Raw genomic sequence first — 17195 nt, forward strand, 5'->3', positions numbered from 1 at the left:
GGCGTGGCTTGGTGGGTGTGGCAGGGGAAGGATATTGCAAAATCTCCATTCTCACCCCACTCCAGGGGAAGTATACTGCAAAATCTCCATTCCCACCCCTCCTGGGGGAAGGATATTGCAAAATCTCCATTCCCTCCCCTCCTGGGGGAAGGATATTGCAAAATCTCCATTCCCACCCCACTCTGGGGCCAGCCAGAGGTGGTATTTGCCAGTTCTCCAAACGACTTAAAATTTTTGCTACCAGTTCTCCAGAACCTGTTAGAACCTGCTGGATTTCACCCCTGCTTTCAATCCAAGTCTTTGGGGGCTAAGAATTGTGTCATAAGTAAAAAGGTGGCAGGCTCCCAAAAAAATCAATGAACATTTGTAATTTAAATATAATCACAATTAAGGTCATTAAAAGAACCGTGTTTGCCTTGCTTATTTAGTCATTGTGCCCTTCTCTCACAATTCAGCAGCAACATCTGGGGAGGCTGTGGGAAAGCACTGAACCTAAAGTTGTGTGGATGTGTGTTGGGCACTGCTGACCTCCACCTTGAAAAACCTAACCTTTAAACATGAAAGCTGTCGGTCACTCGCTTTCTTTGAAAGCATTGAAGGAGACCTGGTGACACAGTGGTTAGAATGCAGTACTGCAGGCAAACTCTGCCTAAAGCCTTTGAGTTTGATCCTGATGGGGCTCAAGGTGGACTTAGGCTTCCATCTTTCTGAGATCGGTAAAATGAGGACTCAGATTGTTGGGGGTAATATCCTGACATTGTAAATTGTCGAGAGGGCTGTAAGGCACTGTGGGGCAGTATATAAGCCTAAGTGCTATTGCTATTAAAGCTAGAAAAAAACCCAGAAACATTCCAACTACCTTTTAGTGTCAGCCTATTAGTAAGAACCAGCCATCAACTCGGTAAAGAAAATTGCCAAGGGATTTGCCATTCTGACAGCTGCCAGAAAGAGAAGCTTGAAACATAGGTAGAGTTGCAATGGATAGGAAAAGGCAGGAACCACACAGTAGAAGAAGGAGGGAGATATTCAAATGAAAGATTTTGCAGACATTCAAAAGAACGTTTCAGTTAAACGGCGGTAAACGATCAGCACTTTTCCACCTAACAAAAGTTATTAAAAGGCGTAGGTTTCTGTGAGCTCCAGCTAACTATAGAGTTTTAATTCAAATGTTTGATTAAACTAAAGCATCACATTGAAGCACTACTCTTCCTTTGAAGAGCTAAGAGTGGAGCAGTCCCACCACTTCCAGCTTTATGATAAAAGGAGCTTCTATGTACATTCTATTCCCATTTCTTTTGGCGGGTCAAACTGAATTGGTCTCTATCAGTGGTAATTAATTACCAAAGTCAACATGGATCTGTCATGAATTAATCTTGCCATACTTAACCTTCTCTTTTTCATTCCGTAACTTTCTTAATAAATTATGGAAAAGGTTTGGCATAATCTATCTTGACTTAACAAGACATATTAGTTTATGACAAAGCAACCCATGACAGATTGATTAGCAAGCTAGTCAAGTGTGGACTGGATGGCATGAAAATTAAGTGGATACATAGCTGGATAGTAAACTGTATACTCAAAGGGTGTTTATCAATGGCTCATCACACTGGAGAAAACAGAACTGAGTATGTCCCAAAGGTGCTTTTTCAAGAGGCAACTGGACTTTCTGGTTTTTCTTGGAAGATGTTTTGATTCTCATCTAAGAAGCTTCTTGGATGAGAAGTGAAACGTCTTCTAAGAAAAATCAGAAAGTCCAGTTGCCTCTTGAAAAAGCACCTTTGGGACAATCATGATCTGGATGACTGAGAATCTCCATAGAACCGAGTATGGTGCTACAAATATAAGTACTGGTCCTATAATTAAGAAGTGAAGGAAAGTTTATCGAATGTGCTTCTATCTGCATACGACACAGTGACACACATAAATCCAATGTAACCATTATTGGCCTGTAGAAAGTTAGCACCCACCCCTCTCCTAGAAAAATGAAATTTTAGGAGATATTAAAAGGGCAGAATATTTCCCCTAAAAGAGAGGCAGAAACTCAGCCCCCCCCCCACCTTTGTCAATGGGCCATTAAGGCCTGGACCAGTCTATTCTACATAACAAAGATCTACCTCCTTCAGGCAAGAGCCATAATAGGAATCCCAAAACCCTTTCATTACATCATCACCAGTGGTGAGTTGCTCCCAGTTCACAAGAACTGGTAGTAAAAATTTGTAGTAGTTCAGAGAACTACTTTGGAGAGCCTGTACTACAGTGGACTAAAGCACTGTAATTAACATCTGCTGCTTGCAATTACTGCAAGTTCAAATCTCACCAGGCTCAAGGTTGACTCAGCCTTCCATCCTTTCAAAGGTAGGTAAAATGAGGACCCAGTTTGTGGGGGCAATAAGCTGACTTTGTATAAATATACAAAAGTATGAAGGCTATTGCTTAATGCATTGTAAGCCGCCCTGAGTCTCCGCAGAAGGGCGGCATATAAATTAAAGCAAAAAAACGAAAAACAAAAAAAAGGTAATAACATTGGCTGGCCATACCCACAAACCGGTCCCCGGCCCGGTCGCCGCTCCCTTACCCTGCCCACCTCATCAGAGGTTTCTTTTTTTTCTTTTAAAAGCATTTTTTCTACAACCTCTTCGAGTGGCCGAAGTGGTTGTAGAAAAAAAAATGCCTTTAAAAGCCTCTGGCGATCCCAGCTGAGTTGCCTGATCGTCAGAGGCTTTTAAAAGCATTTTTTTTCTGCAACCTCTTAAGGTTGTAGAAAAAATGCTTTTAAAAGTTAAAAAAAAAAGTTGGCCATGCCCACCCAGTCACATTACCCACCACCACCAAGCCACACCCACAAAACCGGTAGTAAAAAATTTTAGAACCCACCCCGATCATTACCCAGCAAGGCTCAACCAAGCTTGGGACTCAAAAACACAATCTACAAAGTTACCTCTGCATGCCCTATGGGAGTCTGACAACCAATCAGAATACAAGCTCAAATTCAAAAGCCCAGAGAGGGTATAAAACTCAGGCACTCTCAGCATCTCTTCCCTTTTTCTCCTTCACCCAACATCATCAAGGCATGTGATGCTGTCCACCATTAAAAACCATTGTTCCAAGCATTCTCCCATGTTTCCAGTGTCTTTATCCCTACTTGGAACTGAACCCAGATGGACATTTCTTCCAACAGTTCAAATCATAAGAAAAATCATGCCATTTTTTTTTTTGCTTTGATCAGACTCTACCCTAAGTACCAACTCTAGTTTTGACCACCATGCTTTAAGAAGGGTTGAGAGAAACTAGAAGAGGGTCAGAGAAGGGCAACAAGAATGATCAAGGGGCTAGAAACTAAGTTTTAAGAAGAAAGACTGAAAGAACTGGGTATGTTTAGCCAGGAGAAAAGACAACTGAGGGGAGATGTGTTAGCAATCTTCAAGTATTTGAAAGGATGTCACACAGAAGAACATTGTCTTGTCCTTTCACTGGACAGCTCAGGACACAAAAACAGGAAGACAGATTCCAGCCGAACCTTAGAAAAACTTCTTAACAGAAATAGCAGTTCAAGAAAGGAACCTTGTTACCCATTAGGATTCTTCTTGACAACCATGGACAATTTAACTTGAATCTAGTACAATTGGTCTCAGCAAGAGAAAAATACATCACGAATCTCCTTTGTCGATTCCAGTATGCCTTACGTGAAAAATGCTAGCGTTTCATAGGTGACACCAGAGCTTAACGTCTATAGAGATTCTCAGTTATCCAGGTCATAATTGTTCCGTTGGTGCTTTTCCAAAAGGCAACTGGATTGTTTTTCCTTGAAGACATTTCGCTTCTCATCCAAGAAGCTTCTTCAGTTCTGAACTGAAGAAGCTTCTTGGATGAGAAGCGAAATGTTTTCAAGGAAAAACAAAGTCCAGTTGCCTTTTGAAAAAGCACTTTGGGGATAACACCAGAGCATTCACAACCGATTACAAGTTTGCTCCAACTGTTATCAAAACTGTACATAAAATAGAATGTGAAGAATTTTTTGGTACCTTCTTATCTGAATTCCGAACAATGTGGATCATGGCTGAATTACTGGGGACAGAAGCCATCTGTGAATATTAACTGTAGAGATATTAATTCCATATTCAAGCGTGACAGGCACAAATGAATTTGTTCCTGATGTATTCTGAAATTCAGGATAATTTATATGAATTCAAAATTATACTTAAAAATACATATAATTACACAATTACATGCTTAAAAAGGTAGCACCCAAATCAACCAGCTGTCTAACCTATTCTACAATATTTTGTATATTCAATATAAAGGTAAAGGTTCCCCTCGCACAAATGTGCTAGTCGTTCCCGACTCTAGGGGGTGGTGCTCATTTCCATTTCAAAGCCGAAGAGCCAGCGCTGTCCGAAGACGTTTCCGTGGTCATGTGGCCGGCATGACTAAACGCCAAAGGCACACAGAACGCTGTTACCTTCCCACCAAAGGTGGTCCCTATTTTTCTACTTGCATTTTTTATGTGCTTTCAAACTCCTAGGTTGGCAGAAGCTGGGACAAGTAACAGGAGCTCACCCCATTACGCTGCACTAGGGATTTGAACTGCCGACTTTCGATCGACAAGCTCAGAGTCTTAGCCACCGAGCCACCGTGTCCCTTATATTCAATATACAAAATGATTATAAAGCTTCAGAATTCTGTATTAGTCACACATCAGGCCATCTGGGAAATGAGCCTCATTAGGCTCTGGGACTTTCACCCCTTGTACCTAACCTCAGCAGAGACACACATTTTGCGTTGAACTCCCTGTGCATTGATTTCATGACATTCCCAACCCATGAAGACAGGCTTAAATTGTCCTTATCTGCACCAGTGTTAACACGATATTTTCCCCCTTAAGCCAACAGCATCCAGCGACAGCTGCAGGTATGTAAAATCCATGCCAACTCATAATCCACTGAGAGCAAAAAGCAGATGCCAAGATGAGCCTATGCAGATGAAGGGGCCAGGCTAGGCAAATAGGAAAAGGATTTGATTCCCAAATCAAAGATTTGATTGAAACTCTTTATGAAAAACTTTTGTCTCATCCCAATTATGTTTCTGACATCTTTGTAAGTTGTATCTGAATGGATATTTATTTATATAAATATATATATTTATACTACTTGGAAATAGTAAAGTGCCTTTAAAAAAAAAAGTTAAGGATTCTGTTGTAAGTTGAGGTAGTCCTCAACTTACAACAGATCATTTAGTGAACATTCAAAGTTACAATGGCACTGGAAAAAGTGACTTATGACCATTTATCACACATACAACCATCTTCACGGTCAGGTGATCAAAATTCAGATGATTGGCACCTGGCTCATATTTATGATGGTTGCAATGTCCTGGGATCATGCAATCCCCTTTTGTAACCTTCTGACAAGCAAAATCCATGGCGAAGCCAGATTCACTTAACAACCATGTTACTAAATTAACATCTGGAGTGATTCACTTAACAACTGTGGCAAGCAAGGTCGTAAAATGGGGCAAAACTCACTTAACAAATGTCTCACGTCACAACAGAAATCTTGGGCTCCATTGTAGTCAAGAACTGCCTGCCGTCAGGATACATCTATCCTCATCTTTTAAATCCCAGCAGTTTGGCATTCTTCAAGATGTTTCGTCTTGTGACTTTCTATGTGTGCTGCCAGGAAAATGTGACAATCTCCATACACTCTTACAATTCTCAAACTTTGCTTCCAGGCTTTTAATAGTCTTTGTTTTGGGTCAAGGCAAAACCACAGAGACATTATGGGAATATATTACAATACCAGAGGACCACAGAGTAAGGAAACATTCTCATAAAAGCAGTGGTGAAATGTAAAATTTGCTGCTACCGGTTCTGTGGGCGTGGCTTGGTGGGGGTGGGGGTGGGTAATGTGACTGAGTGGGTGTGGCCAACTTTTTTTTTTTTAACTTTTAAAAGCATTTTTTCTACAACCTCTTTGGATGAAGAGATTGTAAAAAAAATGCTTTTAAAAGCCTGACGATCCCAGCTGAGCCACGCAATCATCAGAGGCTTTTTCTTTTACTTTTTGTAGGAAGTTAGCACCCACCCCTTTCCTAGAAGAATGAAATATTTTGGGAAATATTAAAAAGGCAGAATATTATGTTTCCTGGATGAGAAATGGAGAAGCATGTTTTAAAGATGAAGCAGCTCCCATCTTCCTGCCCCCACCCTTTGTCAATGGGCCAGAGGCAGAAACTCAATCTTTGTCAATGGACCATCATCTGCAACACAATAGGACCTATCTAGCAACAGAAACTAACACAACAGGACCCATCTAGCAACAGAAACTCACCACATGGCACCTGGGAAGATTACATCAGCCAGCAAGGCTAGCTAAGACCCCCACCCCCTGAGAATCTGACAACCAATCAGGATACTTTTCCTGTGCTCCAGGAAGTTCAAAGCACAGAGAGTGCATAAAACCAAGGCATGCTCAGCATCTCTGCCCTTTTCTGTTCAGGAACTCAAACCATGTGATCCTGTCCACCATTAAACCATCTTTCCAAACAGACACTGTTTCCAGTGTCTTTTTCCCCACTTGGAGCTCAACCCAGAAGGATATTTCTTCTTACACTTTTAAAAGCATTTTTTCGGCCGAAGAGGTTGTAGAAAAAATGCTTTTAAAAATGAATAAAAAAAGCCTCTGATCGTGCAACTCATCTGGGCATGGGGGGGGGGGGGGCAGGGATTTTTGCTACCAGTTCTCCGAACCACCCGCGACCATTGCTACCGGATCGGGCGATCCAGTCCTGCATAAAAGGCAGGATAACATAAAGTGTTTCTTAATCAGAACATACATTTTTCAACTGGCTTTGTACCTTTTCTGTGTTTTGGGGAAACCAAACCATGGAGTCAATTACTACAATGGCATAATAATTTTCACAACTTTTACCTTAAAAATTCCTAATTAAGAGAGAAACCTTGTGTGTTGAAACGAAGACAAAAACGGAAGACTTACGCATTTCCTTTCTAATTCAAAGAGCAAATGTGGCAGTTTGAAGTTGCAGATGCCTGCAAATGAAAGAAACCTTGAATACATTTAAAACTGAAGCTTTTGACTTCCAGGCAAAGAAGAGACCAATCATGAGGAAGAAATATGAAAAACACATTTGACTGCTTCTCCCGTTTTAAAGGCAAATATACAGAACAGTAGTCAATGACACAATCAGCCTACACACATGATGGTCTTGCAATGTGTGCGATTTAACACAAAGCTACATGCAGACTGCAGCACCTGTTAAGTCTCTCACCAATGAAGCCAGATTTTCTGCATGAATAAAAAGGAAAGGAAATATGTACTGGTGATGATAGTTTGTTCTCAGATTTAGAAGCTTGGGAGGAGGGGAAGGCTAAACAGAAGTTGCTGAACCTAAGTCTCTGTCCAACCTGTTAATTGTTCTGAGATAATATCTAGAAAGGATTTTTTTAAAAAAATTACAGCTATTAATATATATAATCAAGAAAATACAAAATTTACAAAGAAAAATAAAAAGCCATTAACAAAATGAAGTAAAAAGTATCAAATCAATGGTAAAAATAAATTAATATAAAAGAAAAGCCCAAGTCTCAAAACAACAAGTTAAACTTTGGCTGCCTAGATTTTCCCACAAAATCACTCAACAGGCCAGTTTACACGCTGAAAGTGAACGCACGTCTTCCAGGGCTTTAAATCAGGAGCATTAGTGTCCTTCCACTACAGTAGAAGTTAGAAATGACATTTTATTGGCTTCCAACACATTGATAGATTTCTTAGTGGGAAGTTTTATATATATCACATATGTATATATATATATATATATATATATATATATATATATATATATATATATATATATATATATACACACAAACACACACACACACAGCTGATGGTTTATACCCAAGCCGTAAAGTACTTGAAAGTACTCCGTTTGAGTAATCTAGAAAGTACTCCATTCGAAATCACGATCGCCCTAGCAACTCCAGTTGGTTCAGTGTAAAACAACTGGATTGAGTAGTGCTGTTAGCTGTCGGAAGTGTTTTTCCTCAAACAGTTCTAATAGCAGGTATAGATTTGTTTGGTGTCTAAATTAATGGCGGCGTTTTATTTTAAACTGCTGAGGACTCTGCTCTGCTGTCTCAAACGCCAAACCCCACAGTGGCATCAGCGGCCTTAAATCTGCACCTCTTGCTTTACGCAGATCAACTCTAAAGACCAACCTTAAGTTTTTCCATAAGGTTTACTCCACGGGTGAAATCCAGCAGGTTTCTGACAGGTTCTGGAGAAACGGTAGTGGAAATTTTGATTAGTTCAGAGAACCGGCAAATAACTGGCCCCCGAGTGGGGTGGGAATGGAGATTTTGCAATATCCTTCCCCCATGAGTGGGGAGGGAATGGGGATTTTGCAGTATCCTTCCCCTGGAGTGAGGTGGGAATGGAGATTTTACAGTATCCTTCCCCTGCCACACCCACCAAGCCACACCCACAGAAGCAGTAGTAGAAAAATTTGGATTTCACTACTGGTTTACTCCCAAGGAAATGTCCACAGCATGGCTGCAGACCCTGAGCCACCAGGACTCCCAAGTGAAAGCAAGGATGGGCCCCCCTCCTCCAGCAAGGATGTAAAAGTTGCCCCTGATTTATAACGGGGATAATTAAATTCCCTGAGAGGAATGATGCCAACTATACATTTCGGGAAATCAAGTTGCTTTTAGTTCAATTGAATTCGACCTGTCCACTTTTTCCTCCTGGCCTATGGATTATTGGAACTGCTCCTCTCCCCCCCCCATCCCCAAAACACACATACTCAAATAGTTATTCAGATGCCCACACCAATGAGATTCCTTATGGCTTCATCAAGGCTTCCCCCCCCCCACACACACCATCTTTTAAAGTGGGGTGGGTTGTTGTTGTTTTTTGTGCACTCCTCTATTGAACAGCGGGAACCCCTGGAACTTTTCGAGGAGGAGGAAGGCAGAGCCACCCACTCACCCACCCTATACTTCATCTCCCTTCAGCCCCGGATCCGTTCCTCCACCGGGGGTGGAGGGGGACATCCGCAAGGTGTCGCTTTTTTTTATTATTGCAGAGCAAAGCTGGGTCACCGTGCAAAAGCCTGGCGCGTTCTTTTCCAGACGGTGTCGTTACGGTAGCGGGGAAAGGCGCGGGTGTGTGTGCGTGTGTCCAACCAAGGATGCACACAACCAAGGAAGCTTTATCTAATCGGCCTTAGGAATCGGTAGCTCCCCTACCCCTCCCATACCTCACCCCCGTCTGAGCCTTTCGGGCAGCCCGTTGGACAAAGGTGCTGCTTTGCGGCGCGACTCTAGCTCCATTTTACTCCTCGCAACCCGGGACTCCCCGACTCCCTGTAATTATGGTCCTTCTCCCCAGTCCCCGTCCATCTGGTCTTGCCTCCCTCCTCCTCCTCTTGCTTTTTAACGATCGGCTGCAACGTTTCAAAAGCGAACGGAAACCATTAGGTAAATGAAGACGAGCGGGATGATGACCCCGCGATTGCTTGCTTCCCCTGCAGAAAGCATCGGCTGCAACAGGAGGGCACTGGGGAGGGGAAGGGGGGTGGGTAAGAGACAAGCGCCGGGGAGGGCTGTTTTTTTGCAAGGGGTTTCCCTCCCGGGGTATTCCGGAGCCAGGATCGGACAAGGCAGCGCCTCGGTTGTTGCCATTGCAGCAAACGGAGGGAGGCGGGGAGGGCAGCTTAGCAAAGTGCGCGAACCCGCCCAAGATCAGCCGGTGGCATCGGAGTAAAGTAAACCCAGCGGGAGTGCAAATCGCGGCACTTTGCATTTCTCTCTGTCTCTCTCTCTCTTTTTTCCTCCCTTTCCTTTCCTTTCCTCTTTTTGCAAGCCTCTACGTCTCCTTCCCAAGAATAAAGAGGCAGTAAGCAAAAGGGGGTTTTTTTTGGCGCCAAATGCTTGGCACCTCCCCTGGCTCTGGTCTATGGAAATCAGGGAGGTGGGGTTAAGTTTCTTTCGCTCGCTCGCTCCTACCCACCCACCCTTTTTTCCCCCCCCTCCTCGGGTGTGTCAGGAATTTTTTTTTTTTAAGTTAATAATATACAAGAGGTTCAAACCCCACTTAGTGACAGTCGTCTGTCTGCAAGCGCGGGGTGAATGCAGAGGGTTTTTTTTTAACACTGGCAGGGGGAGAGGGGGGGGGAGCGGCGATTGGGCTGCTGGCGCTCTTTAAAGTCCTAGATTCGAGACGACCATCTGCATTAATTCAAGCCCCTTCTGCTCTTCTCCCCCGCGGCCGCCCCTCTGCCTTGCAACAACCGCCGCCGCCGCCGCCAGCCGGGAGGTAAGAAGACAAGGGAGATCATGCAACGTAACCTTTGGGGAAACGAAAGAAAATTTGGGGAGGGGGGGAGCGGACGTGAGAGAAAGAGAAAAAGAGAGAGAGGGGAAAAAAGGAGGATCGGAGAGATCGGTGCCACCCTCGGGATAAGAAAAGGAAGAATTTGCGATCCGCGTTTTTGCTTGGGTTTCATTCATCAGAAGCCAATGGAGAAACAGCCGCTTCCCGCCCCCCCTCCCCCTTGGTCCTCGATGTTGCTGCGGTCGGTAGAACCTTTCTTGCATCTGGCCAGATGTTTCAAGCGCCTTTCCGCGGCTTCTCTCCGCTCTCCCCCCCCCCCACACACACACACTCTCTCTCCCCGCGCCCCAATGTCTTGATAGCAAATTAATACGGCTTTTGGAACGGGAGAGTTAAGAATACCGTACAATAGTGAGAGTGATCGGGGGGGGGGGGGGGCGGGGCAGGCGAGCGAGAGCAGCTGGGATCGCGGCTGCTGTTTGGGGAAGATTTTTGCGCGCGCGCGTTTGTGTGTGTATCCGCGCGCGCGTTTTCTCCGTGGGAGGGGGGGTTGGAAAAGAGAAAATGCTTTTTTTAAAAAAAAAAATGTTTTTTTTTTTAATTTATTTTAATTTCTGAGCGATGGTTGTTAACCGGCGGACCGTTTCCCCGTAAAATGCCCCAAGCTCGCTTCTTTCATGCCCTTCCCTGGTTTTTGTCTTACCATCCCTCCGTTTTTTGTTTTGTTTTGGTTTTTTTTTCCCCTTTCTTCTTGGCGCGGCTGGCCGTAAGCAAAAGTTGCCCAGCCCGTTTCAAGACTTCCGAGCCTTTACAACTAACTTAAAACGAGGTACCTCACGCGCGAATCCCTGAGGATTGAGGATGGGAGAGGCGAGGTGGCTCGCCGACTTTAAGCCGGCCGGTGGTAGTTGTGTCTTTTTAAGTACAGCTTGGTGGTTTCGGGACGGTGAACAATGGAAATAGGACGGGAAAATCGCAGTTTTTCTTCTTTTTTGGGGGCGGGGGGGGAAGTAACGCCGTGTGTGTGTAAAAGAGCAACGCGGACGCCCCCTTTTTCTTTTTCATCCCGGGGGGGGCATCCTCTTTTCCTCCCACACCTCCCCACTACCGCCTGTAATTTTGTGCGTGTGCAAGTGCCCGCGGACCCCCCAAAATAATAATCTTTCCGGTTATCTTATAAAAGGTGTTTTTGTTTTTACCCGGGTCCGGGTGAGTGGCGGGGTGCGCGTGTGTGAATTTCCTTCTGTTGCATAATGCTGCTTGGCTGGGTGACTTCCTTTCCCCCCCCCCAACCCCTCTTTCCTCCTCCACCCCCCCCCCCTTCCTCCTATCTCTGCGTGTGTGGGTTTCTGGAAGCGCTCTGGCGAATGAATGGAATGGCAATTTGCAAAGTAGCCCTGAGCGCCTCTCCCCCTCCCTGTTTTTTTTTTTTTTTAAACATCCGCCGCCGTCCTCCTTTTCCCTCTCCTGCATAGACTACAGATGACAAAAGGAGGAAGAAACTTCCTCTTTACTTTGCTTTGGAATAGCCAGCAGGCTTTTTTTTTTCTGCAGGGCAAATGCTGGAGGAATATTTTGCTCCTGGGTCTGGGGAGGCTCCGAAAACCCTCTTTAAGAAGGGGGTGTGGAGGCTTCTGCTCTTCTTGCTGAATGGTCCTTGTTAAAGATTTTTTTCCCCCTGCATTTTCTTTCTTAGAAGAGAGTAAGTAAGTAAGTAAGTAAGCAATAGGATGTGGGTTAATGTTTCTTTCTGTGGGCTTAAGACTCTTTCATTGAAATGTTGATTGGTCTGGTTTCAAAAAGAAAAGAAACCCAGGCTTATCATGATGGATCTGCGGGCGGAGTAGGTGTGCCTTTTCTGCCTTTTAAATCTAATCCGTATTTTTTTTCCCCCTTCCTGCTTAATTTCAGGTTCTGCTAGGAAGGGGTGTCTTTTCTCACCCGGTGGGAAACAAACATTTCTCTCTTCGGTTGTAATATCCTAATTCAGGATCCCGACGGAAGCAACCAGCGGAGATGCCAGGGATGGTCAGTAAAAATTCCGATCTCGAATTCGACTCTTTGCAGCCCTGCTTCTATCCAGACGAAGATGATTTTTATTTATGCGGTCCCGACTCTGCTCCTCCGGGGGAAGATATCTGGAAAAAGTTTGAGCTACTGCCTACGCCTCCTCTGTCTCCCAGCCCGGCGAGTCTGCAGGAGAACCCCCCAGGAGGAGCCCCCGTGACATGGGGAGGAACGGCTCTAGGAGGATACCGAACCAGCGACCCTCTGGATTGGGCATCTGAGTTGCTGCTGCTGCCCCCCGAAGCTGACCTGTGGGGCAGCGGCGATGGAGGAGACTCCTTCGAGATGGGTTTGGGTGAAAGCAGCAACCTCAATGCCATCATTATTCAGGACTGTATGTGGAGCGGCTTTGGGACCAGTGATAAGCTGGAAAGGGCAGTCCCCGAGAAGCCACAGACTAAAGGAGGAACAGCTGGAGCGCCTGCCCCAGCTGGCTCTGCCATTCCCCCAGCTGCCCTCCCCTCCAAAACCAGCCCTGGAAACAATAGCGGCAGCCAAGCAGAACTCAACAATTCCGTGTCAGAGTGTGTGGATCCAGCCGTGGTTTTCCCTTTCCCCATTAAGAAGCGAGATCCCCCAGTCCCGGTCTCCTCGGGAGGAGGAGGAGGAGGAGGAGTGGCAGGGGCCCGGGTGAGCATGAACTGCAGCGGTGGCTTTGCTCAAGGGGTGGCCACTCCTGCACCCCGAAACAGCCACCACCCAAGTATAACTAGTGACAGCCGTGCCAACAACAGTTCAGGAGACGACACACTCAGTGATTCTGGTAAATAACCACATCCTTTGTTATGTGTGGGCGCTGGGAGGAGGTTTCATGGGGACTCATAGACCAATACAATCTTCCTTTTAAAAAGAAAAAAGGGATTTCGATGGGCACTTTACATCTTTTCCAACAAAGGTGGCAGCAGGAAATTGGTGGCCTAAGAGACACCATCAGATGTTGTCTCCCAGGGACCTTAGGGAATAAGGGGACTCTACCATTCCTTTCTGTAGCCAGATTAAACTGAGCTTTCACTACAATTCTATACCTACAAACAAGTATGGTGCAGCATCTACCGAAGAATCTAAATTTTAGAGTGCAGTGGTTTCAGGATGGGTTTGACAACTGAGTCTAAAAGGAGGGAAGGAAGTCGGTGGCTGCTGTTTGCAGAGGGAATTATCCGCTGCAGAACAGCAAATTTTATTAGAGGCAGATTTAAGGCAGCACTGGGACAGATGTGGGCAAGGAAGGAAACTGTTGTTAACCAAATAAGATGCTTCTACAATTGTATGGGTTTAAAATGCTGATAGGGTGAAACTGAGCCAACATTAATGAAGTAAACCCTCCAGCTAAGAGCTGGGTAGAGGCAGAACATATAATGCAACGGCACTGATTTGATAAGGAAATGATGTAGATTATAGTCCAGTTGTGTTTTTGAAAATAGTCTAAAGTTCAAAACTAGCACAAGCCCTAGAGACTTTTCATGAGTTCCTTTCATTAGATCCCTCCTAGATGTGTGGCAAAACGTCGCCAGTAGATGGCAGTATGTTTTTCTCTCCCGGCTGAGTATCTAGCAAAAAAAGTTTGCTTAGGGGACTCTCCCAGCATTTTGTCCCTTACAAAACATTTGAATGTTGACGATGGATGAATGAAATCTATTTTAAAAACCTACAGCACCACTATGTTAAGCACCACACAACTGTTAACTGCATTTATTATTATTGTTGTCCAAAATTGTACTTTTCCTGAGTATTGGACAAAACAGGCTTTTTTCAGCAAAAATGACTTCTGCTTGGTTGACTTTGCAATTTAATAAGATTTTGAAAGAAACGCTCTGTAAATTATATGAGGCTTTTAGCAGGCTTGGGGGATTTAAATGGAACAAAATATAGAATGCTGGCTTTAAATTCAGCAAAATGCTTATAATCTCAAGGGGTGGAGAGGGAAGGAGAATCCAGTATGACAGTAAACAGTTTCTTGTCTGTAAATGATAGGAGGCATATGACCATAATCATAAACTTGACGATCAGCCTCCTGTTTCAAAAGATTCACTGCCTCCTTCAAGTCTGAGGTTTGACAGCTTTCAGCAAGAAGGCTTCCTCCTAACAGCTGTCTTCTTGGCAATAAACCAGAACTTTGGCTTAAAGGGACTGAACAACTGGGACCACTCTGCATTTTCAGAGAGAACAATTGCTTAGTTTTCTAGTCCTTTTTTCAAAGAAATGGAATGGGTCCCAGGAGAGGTTTCATGTCTCTCTCTCCCTCCCTCCCCTCCCCCCCTCTCTGTGTGTATGAGAGAGAGAGAGAGATTGAGTATGTGTGAATGAGAAGGTTTGTTAACTTTCTCATATAATATAATGAATGCATTATATCTGCCTTGTGAATCAATTTTGTCCATGCAGTTCAATTCAATAGAACAATTCCATAAAATTCAGATTAAGGGTTTCTCTTTTCTTTATGCTCTTTTTATCCTATAACCAGTTGGACTGTAATTTTATTTACTTATTGGCCTGATCTTTCTGATCTCCAACTATGTCTCCTTTACTGATAGCTTGATGGCATAGGCATGGGATCTGTGGCTTGAAGCATGCAAATTGTATTCTGTGTCTGGAAGCTGCCCTTTTTCCTGCCTGCCCTTCCTGCTTTAAGATTTCTTAAGAGTTTATCCATTGGCCTTTGCTAATTAATGCAGAATGTCTTAAGTATGCTTCCCTGGAGTTGTAATGTCTTGACCTTTTGTCTTTCCAATAAAAGATGAAGATGAGGAAGAAGAGGAGGAGGAGGAGGAGGAGGAAATCGACGTGGTCACTGTGGAAAAGAGGCGCTCTTCCTCCTACAAAGCTATCACCACCCTGACCATTGCAATGCGTCCCAAGAACGGCACTCCCTTTGCCTCGATGAGAACTCAGCCCAATGAAGTCATCTTAAAGCGCTGTGCCCCAATCCACCAGCAGCACAACTACGCTGCGCCTTCCCCTTATATCGAGAGGGAAGATGTGCCTCCGCCCAAAAAGCTAAAAAACGAAGCAGCGCCTCGTCCAGCAAAGCCAGTGACCCAACCAAAGCCCAAGAGCTCCAGCCCTCGCAATTCGGATTCAGAAGACAGCGAGCGCCGACGCAACCACAACATTTTGGAACGGCAACGGCGTAATGATCTGAGGTCGAGTTTTCTGACATTAAGGGACCACGTGCCCGAACTGGTGAAAAACGAGAAGGCCGCCAAAGTGGTCATCTTGAAAAAAGCCACTGAGTATGTCCATTCCCTGCAGGCTGAGGAGCACAAGTTGTTGTTGGAAAAGGAAAAACTCCAAATCAGGCAACAGCAGTTGATAAAAAAATTAGAACATATGCAGACTTGCTAACGTGAGGGTTGAAAACAAACAAACAAACACCTGACCTTTATATATTTGTCTGATCTGGACAGCTATTGCCACTTTGCACATTTTTGATTCCTTAAAGAGAGCTATGTTTTTTTGACGTTAAGAATGTTGGTTTTATTTTCAATCCCGTCTCTTGCGTAGATGACACCACCTTGTTACCTGAAGGGGAGATCAGATTGGATGTCCTTCTCTGGAATTGAAGAGACTGCCAAACCACGGTGGAATGGCTTTGTGTGTTTCATCTTGGAACTGTCGGTGTTCTTGCAATGTTGTGAGCGTTGGGACTTGCTTATGACATCCAGTTGAGTTGGAAACATTCATTCCATTTTAATGGTGCTTATGTTTTACAGGTGTTACGGGGCAAAACCATGTTATACCCAGGGGGAAGGGAACCGCCTGTGTAAATACCATATACACGTTTGCCTTTTGTACACGTCTTGGGTTATGAGAGGTGACTTTTGCTACCAATATTAGACTGGAAGTTCATACCTAAGTACTGTAATACCTCAATGTTTGAGGAGCATGTTTTTGTATACAAATATATTGTTAATCTCTGTTATGTACTGTACTAATTCTTACACTGCTTGTATACTTTAGTATGATGCTGATACATAACTAAATTTGATACTTATATTTTCGTATGAAAATGGTTGTGGAAAGTTTTGAGTAGATATTACTTTATCACTTTTTTGGACTAAGAAAACTTTTGTAAAGAAATTTACTATATATGCCTTTTTTTTCCTAGCCTGTTTCTTCCAGTTAATGTATTTGTTAATGTTTGTTGCATAGAACTGGGTAATTGCAAAGTTCTGTGTTTAATTTCTTCCAACGATGTACATTTAGTGCTGCATCTTTATAGCACTTTGAAATACCTCATGTTTATGAAAATAAATAGCAATTAAATGATAATGCTACTTATTTCTGAAAATCTTTATGACAGAAGATTTCCTATATTTATTGCTTCATTTATGGCAAATAATACCTGTATGAATGCAAAAGATGTTCCTTAAAGGCATTGCCCTATATTCAATTTCTGTCTGTCTGTCTATCCATCCATCCATCTATTTACCTATCTACCTACCCATCATCTACCTATTTGTCATCTATCATCTATCTGATTTTGGATTAAGTCCAATATAAGAAATTGGCTTTGGCTTAATATACAAAGATTGGGAGCAGGGAGGGGGTCATTTAATTGGTCCCAATCAAGGAAAAATCCAGCAATGGATTTTTTTTTCCTTTAATGTGTTGTGCCCCAGAATTTATTATGCTCAATGAATTCCAAGTTGACCTAGAGACGGCCAGGTGCTCTTGCACTTCAAGTTTATAAATGTTAAAAGGGTTTTGCTAAAGTAGTTTCTCTGCATACATAACCAAAAAAGAAGTTGGGGACATCGCCCTATGACACATCAGCTAGTG

At 43.8% G+C, this 17195-nt stretch overlaps 1 protein-coding gene across 1 annotated transcript; it reads left to right on the forward strand.

Moving 5' to 3' along the window:
• The first annotated feature begins 12368 nt into the window (after positions 1 to 12368).
• MYCN (MYCN proto-oncogene, bHLH transcription factor) lies at positions 12369 to 15772 on the forward strand. The gene is made up of 2 exons (XM_070955563.1): positions 12369 to 13182; positions 15151 to 15772. The coding sequence occupies exons 1-2, from the start codon at positions 12369 to 12371 to the stop codon at positions 15756 to 15758; spliced, it is 1422 nt and encodes a 473-aa protein (XP_070811664.1). The 3' UTR covers positions 15759 to 15772.
• The last annotated feature ends 1423 nt before the right edge of the window (positions 15773 to 17195 follow it).

Source organism: Pituophis catenifer, unplaced genomic scaffold, assembly GCF_029215685.1.
Source record: "Pituophis catenifer annectens isolate HBS135680 unplaced genomic scaffold, rPitCat1.0.hap2 SCAF_1, whole genome shotgun sequence".
NCBI lineage: Eukaryota > Metazoa > Chordata > Lepidosauria > Squamata > Colubridae > Pituophis > Pituophis catenifer.

Excerpts from the sequence above, each read along its gene's own strand:
- MYCN (XM_070955563.1), top strand. The coding sequence starts at position 12,369 with ATGCCAGGGATGGTCAGTAAAAATTCCGATCTCGAATTCGACTCTTTG. Across the intron at positions 13,183-15,150 it reads CGACACACTCAGTGATTCTG|ATGAAGATGAGGAAGAAGAG; the intron begins GTAAATAACCAC and ends TTCCAATAAAAG.